A 6456-nucleotide genomic window follows, 5' to 3' on the forward strand; every position below is an offset into this window, starting at 1 on the left:
AGCTTTCTCTCTTGTTCACTATGCATGTAAGCTGGCTTATTATAACTTTGATTTAGAACCATATAAAATCTATTTTTATTTATTCATCATTTTTCTCAGGATCAGTTCCATAAAATCCTTTTGTGTATAGCATAATCACAGTTAAGTCTTGTCTAAGAAATTCCCTGGCTGCTGTATCATTTGGTTCATTGCCCTGAAAACTGAAGTGCTTCTGCCCAGATGAAACACACCTCTGTTTTTAACATATAAAAAAACACTACTAAAAAAGTGAACACAAATATACTACCTGCCAAATCAAATCCTCACTGAAGCCTTAACTGTGAGCAAAGAAATTTTTTTAAGGCATTAAAATTGCAGTCTTTTTCTCAAAGGAGGATTTTGATTCAACCACTTCAGAAATCTCTTTAAAACAGATGTAGGTGCACATGTACCACCAGAACCAAAATGGGAAGTACAGAGCAAATTTCTAGCATCTCATGCTGTTTGCAGGAGAAATCCCATTTGTCAAGACAACAGGAGAAGATAAATAATTTTATAATAACCTTTTGTTAGAGTCTCTGCTTGTTCTGATGTTTTAAGCCATGATGCCTTTTCAGCTGCATTGTTCTGTTTACAGATTGAATAAAAGATCTGCCCACATGGAATAAGCAACAAAATCTTTAAAATACCCTTTGAGGACACCCATATGAGGGAAGCAACACAAAGTCATTATGAACTAGTGACTATTTCTAAGAGTGCTTTATTTATAAAATAATTTTAGAATGGAAAAATATCAACCCTCCAATTGGATAAACAGCACTGATAACTTAGTTATTTGAGGATTGTCCTCATACTTTCATACTATGAATACAGTCTTGAGTGAAAGAAAAATCAGTAAGAATAATCACCCATTTGCAGTGTCATTTTGTCAAGATCGTTTCCTGTCTCCACCTTTAATTTACAAGGACCAGCCCAGAAATCTAGGTGCCTAAGACACAAGTATATGAATCATTTAACCCAGAATCATGCTTGTTTCAGACCTCAGCTTATTAAGATATACTTTCCAAATCTGGGTAAACAAGAAAAGATTTGTACAGAAATAGAGGTTGATAAATTAGTCAGCTGTGCCAGTCACTTTTCAACATGAAATCATCATGCTGATTTTATATGAGTAAGATAGTCTTTGCTAACCTATCTTTTCCATATCATTCAATATCCTTGGAGATTTACTCATCATCTACTAAAATACATGTTGCCAGTTTGTTTTCTAATTCATATATTTGAGCATCTGTCCCATAAAAAAACCCCAAAACCTTCTTAGGAGTGCCAATATGCTGTAGATAACACAGAAACTAAATTACCTTTGGAATACACCTGTCTGCCTGTCCCCTGCTGAGATATGTATCTCATAGTTACTTTTATTTCAGAACATAAAGAAGATCATTTATCCCTTCCTGCTCCTCAATATGATGACATTGCAGTGTTATCCTCATTTACATTGATAAAAGAAGGTCCCAGGATCTTAAACAATACTTTTAAGAATAGCACGTTTAAAATGCCACTCAGGATGAACATCAAATTAAACTACATATGTGGAGTCTCTAAGTGAGATGCCATTCTTCCAGACAGCAGAGTTTCAAGTAACAGTAAATATGAAAATATAAATATGTGCTAGTAGACACCTAAGTACTGATGGTTGGTCTCTCTTCAGCAGTGATAAAACTGATTTGCAAACACAGTGTTGTTGCTATTCTGCCTCAGAGCTGACTGAGATAAAAGTGTGAATGTTTTAGAAATATAATATATAACAAATGTTTGTAAGTTTACTATCACCTGTTTTGTTTGTTTGTTTGGGGTTTTTTTTGTTTTTAATATAACAGAACATGATAGTGCACATACCTTTCTTCCCCCTGTGTTTATCCGAAGTGGAGTTAAGAAGGGATCAAAAATCATATGGCTGGTTTCAATATTGACAGGTGACTGTCTTTTCCCAACAGAGCAAAGATTCCAAGCTGAGTTCACCAAACCCCAAAAGGAGGGAACTGCAAAATATAAAAAAGTGCAAGTTTAAGGACAGTCTGTAAAGACTAGAGAAATGCATGCAAGGCAGACAGCCAGACAATGAAACCTGACATTCTGTCTACATACATTCACTGAAACAGGTAAATCATCTAGGACTTGAAATTCAAAACTTCATACACAAAGACCAAAACATATCGTTCCATGTATTTTTGTATCAGGAAAGAAGGTGGTTTGTTTTTTTTCTCTCTTGAAGTTATAATCCCAGGTTCAATTATAAATGGCTCCTTTGCTGTGAATATTATAGAATATTTACTGAGCAATAGGAATGTGACTCATTATGCTAATTTTGGATACATAAAATGTATTGTTGGATTGAAACTCAACTTTTCAAAAGTGTTCATAGAATCATAGAACTATTCAGACTGGAAAAGTCCCTTGGGATCACCCAGTCCAACCATCATCCCTTCTCTACAAAGTTCTCCCCTAAACCAGATCCACCAACACCACATCCAAACGACCCTTAAACACATCTAGGGTTGGTGACTCAACCACCTCCCTGGGCAGCCTGTTCCAGTGTCTGACCACTCTTTCTGTGAAAATTTTTTCCTAAGGTCCAGTCTAAACCTGCCCTGTTGCAGCTTGAAGCCCTTGCCTCTTGTTTTGTCACTAATTACCTGTGAAAAGAGACCAGCACCAACCTCTCTACAATGACCTTTCAGGTAGTTGTAGAGACTGATGTTTAGCAGAATTCTTTAAAAAAGCCAGCATTTTTATAAGAGAAACTCACACATTGTGATCCCAGAGAACAGGCTTGCTCTCTAAACAGGTTCTACTAATTTCTGTTTTATTCACCCAAACATTTATGTAGTCAAAATTTTGATCTATAAAAATCTTGTTGGAACAGCCATAAACTGGTGGTAGAGAAGCACAGTTCCTTAGCCATGTGTGCAAAGGCTTGGAACATGGAGGGATGCCTGATTTTTGACAGGATGAGTTACTTTCTGTGCCCCTGATTGGGAAAAAAAATAAAATTGATGTAACTATATAATGCTTCTCATCAGGTAACTGCAGGCTGTAGGTTCATATTGCATCTAATCTGCAAATTACAGGCAAGAGCAACCTGAGCTTCTCTTTGAATGCTGAAAACATTTCTGATTAAATGAGTAAACAGCAGCCAACAAGATACACAAAGGACACATTTAAATTTGTGTCTGCACACTTTGTCTAGAGTATATAATCAAACTTTGACTTTGTCAGAAATATTAAGTAGTTTTGTGTAGCAGGTGGGAATTTCACAGGTGTGAATCTTGATGCCTTTATTTGGCTTAAATTATTTATTTTTTATTTTTACATTTTGTCAAAAGTTTTCCTCAGCTCTGAGCCTCAAATCATTCTTCTAATCTACGAGTTGTGTGTGATGAACTGTACAAACCCAGTGCAGGGGAAGGAGCATGTGGCTGAGTCCAGGGGCAGGAGAGCAAGTGATTTGCTCAGAGGGTGGAGCTGAAAAACAACCCACCAGCTGCGTATAAAAAGCTTTACTGGTTTTGCTGTTGATGAAGCTGTTGTGTGCAAGATTTTGTAGTGTGAATGCTTGCTTCTGCTTGCAGGTTTTGGCTACTCTAGTGGGAGCTACATGGACCGTTGGTTGGATTTGAACCATGCATTTGTAGTAGATAACCTATTGGGAAGCTATTCTTTGGAGGGGAGACAGGGAAAATACCTTCTGAGTAGTGTAGCCCCAGAAAAATAGCTGATCTTGGTGAGTTTTTTCCTGTAATGTTTTGTAGAACAACTCAGTTATTTTTGCTCTCAAGTTTTGTACTTTTTCTTAAGAGAAATAGCATAGGATCTCACTTCAGATTTTGTCAGAGAGGAAAAACCCTCTTTATGCAGAAGTCTAAAATAAAATTTAGGTTAATGGAGGTATCCTGGTTTCCCTTGATAAACCCTCCAGTGTTGTTATTTTAAAAAAAATACATTAATGATGAAACTGTAGAGCTGTAAGTTCAAGAGGGAAAGTATTAAAGGGAAATCTGTAGCTTGAATGGTTTCTAGTATTCCCAAATAAATAATTTTTGTGGGTATACCCCTGGTATTGGTTTAGCAAGCTTTAAAAATATACATAAACAAACTAGAAAAGGCAAGTGCAACAATATGTCATGCCAAACAGGGCAAGCCATTATCTTCAAGTTTATATTAAAGAATTTATGATGTAACTGGGATTGTCCCAAAACAGCTGCCCTAGGAAATAGGTGCTATCAGGGGATATTTTTAATGTTATTTCTGGTTTTTGGCAGGGAAATCTCCCATTCTGTGCATTGCCTGTCAGACCAGCCCAGCAATGGAAAGTCAAGGAGGTGGAGCCTGACATGTAAGTCTGTGTTGCAATCTTTGATTTCATTCTAAATGCTTAGGAAGCTCAAGCTCAAGAATCTCTCCAGAAAGTGCTTGTTGGTAGCTCTGGTACATATAGTAGACAAAAAAACCATGCAGCAATAGTAAACTTCCCAGAAGGACTTTGCTTATACTTTAACTGAAAGTTAATTAAGGATGACTGACCTAAGGCTACACACCCAAGTTAACTAGTGGATGGGGATATTATGCAATATTAATGTCTGATTCCATTTAATTAAAATAATAAGTGCTGCTGCTTATAGGCTCAAAGTAATAGAAAAGTATTCAGAACCATAATGGAAAAATCCAGAGGCTTCATATAGGAAACTAAGGGTTAAATTAAACACAAATGCTGAGTTAACTGTTTGGTCTGTAGAAATTAGTGTATAAATTTAGGAAAACATATAAAAATATTCATTATCTTATTATTCCAGCTTATCTAACTGACAAGGTTGTATTAGGGGTTAAGTAATTAGTGAAACTGTATCTCCTTTTATTTCCATAAAAATCTAGTCATGTATGAGTGGGAATGTGCTGCATCTTTGTGTGTGGACTTCTGCAGCATTTTAGAGAGCAGCCTGGCTCCTGTGCCATACAGGAGCTGCTCTTACAATCTAGTTTGCATGCAGCCCACATACTAGTTCACAATCTCCTTTAACAAGGTTCTCTAGCTACTGGTTGCTCTGCCAAAAGTTCCTGTATATACTGATCATGTTATCTCTGCCTTCATCTGTAAATTGCCCTAAATTTATACCACTTGAGAGCTGATTTGTTGCAAATGTGTTACATAGACATAAGGTGATAAGTTTTTGGCTGATTGATGTCACGTCTTCCAGCTTCTTATAACAGAAAGAAAATTGCATAAAATCAAGGTTTATTTCCTCTGTATGATGGCATACTGTGGACAACAGATTTTTTGGGTGTGTCTGTCATGTGGGGAGAAGGCAAGGGGAATTACTTATTTTATACCAATGCAAAAATCTCTGACATCCTTATTCATAGTCTGTGTCTTATTGCAGCTGCTCTTTTTTTCAATTTACTGGGAACAATTTATATTGAGATATATGGAGATGCTCTAGTATCAGCATGACACAATAGAATGAGGGATTCTGATGGCTTTTACCAAACCTATGCATAACAACAGTGAAATAATAGCAGCTAGAACAATAAAGCAAGGATTGAATGCTGTTCTCCTAGTGATAAGTACCAAGGATTTGCCCAAATAAATACAAGCCTCTCTCTCCAGAGAAAAGCAATGAGTGAACAGTGTCTGATAAGGATGCCCTTCTGTAGGAACAGCAGACTTGGGGCAAGTGTAATGGCACTGTTTGCAGTGTGTGTGGAAGGGCATGAACAGTCTGCATCCATGAGACTTTTATACTTTTAGTATAAATTAATAAAAGGGACAAATTAATTATGGTTGGTCAGAACTCTAGAACGAATACCACAGTGATCTGAATTGCCAAAATCCTCACTTCATTAGTCTTAGAGGTAAAAAGTAGCAAATATGATCCAATTTTTATGGTTCTTACTTTTCCCAAGGTACCTGCTACTGGTCACTGTCAATAATAGATGGAGTTTAGTCAAGACAGTAAAGTTATTTCTGTGGTTCACTGCATTAAGACTGACTCCCTCTCTGAGGGTGACTTGAATTTTAAGAGCACAGATTTTCTGAACTCTAGAGTTTGTGAGTTTAAATAAAGGGATTCAGGTTGTTGATATGGTAGATTCTTGTTTATATGTTTAAGCTTTAACATCATACTATAAAACACAATCAGATTGTATTTATGCAGTGATTATTCTTGTCCTGTGTAATTACTGATCCCTCAGATAAAATCTCAAGCTACTTTATTGAAGCTGGGAATTGAGACCACAGAGAGAATCAGTTATCTATGTACATCAATAAAGCAGTCCATTAATTATTTCCACCTACTCAACTTGAAGAAAATTACCATACTAATGCCTCTGGATAACCACATGACCTGCTCTGGTTCTACATAAAAGCCAAATGTAAAGTCATAAAGGCTTTGACAGATAAATCAGGGACACCAAAGAAAT

General features: G+C 36.5%; 1 protein-coding gene across 1 annotated transcript in view; it reads right to left on the reverse strand.

The window, feature by feature from the left end:
- CA10 (carbonic anhydrase X) overlaps positions 1-6456 on the reverse strand; it is a 160213-nt gene that overhangs the window by 101174 nt on the left and 52583 nt on the right. The window contains exon 3 of the mRNA XM_010002683.1: positions 1879-2021. Coding sequence (XP_010000985.1) covers positions 1879-2021 — 143 coding nt within the window. The remainder of the gene's footprint in view (positions 1-1878; positions 2022-6456) is intronic.

Source organism: Chaetura pelagica, unplaced genomic scaffold (assembly GCF_000747805.2).
Source record: "Chaetura pelagica isolate M959 unplaced genomic scaffold, ChaPel_1.0 scaffold47, whole genome shotgun sequence".
In the NCBI taxonomy this organism is placed as follows: Eukaryota; Metazoa; Chordata; class Aves; order Apodiformes; family Apodidae; genus Chaetura; species Chaetura pelagica.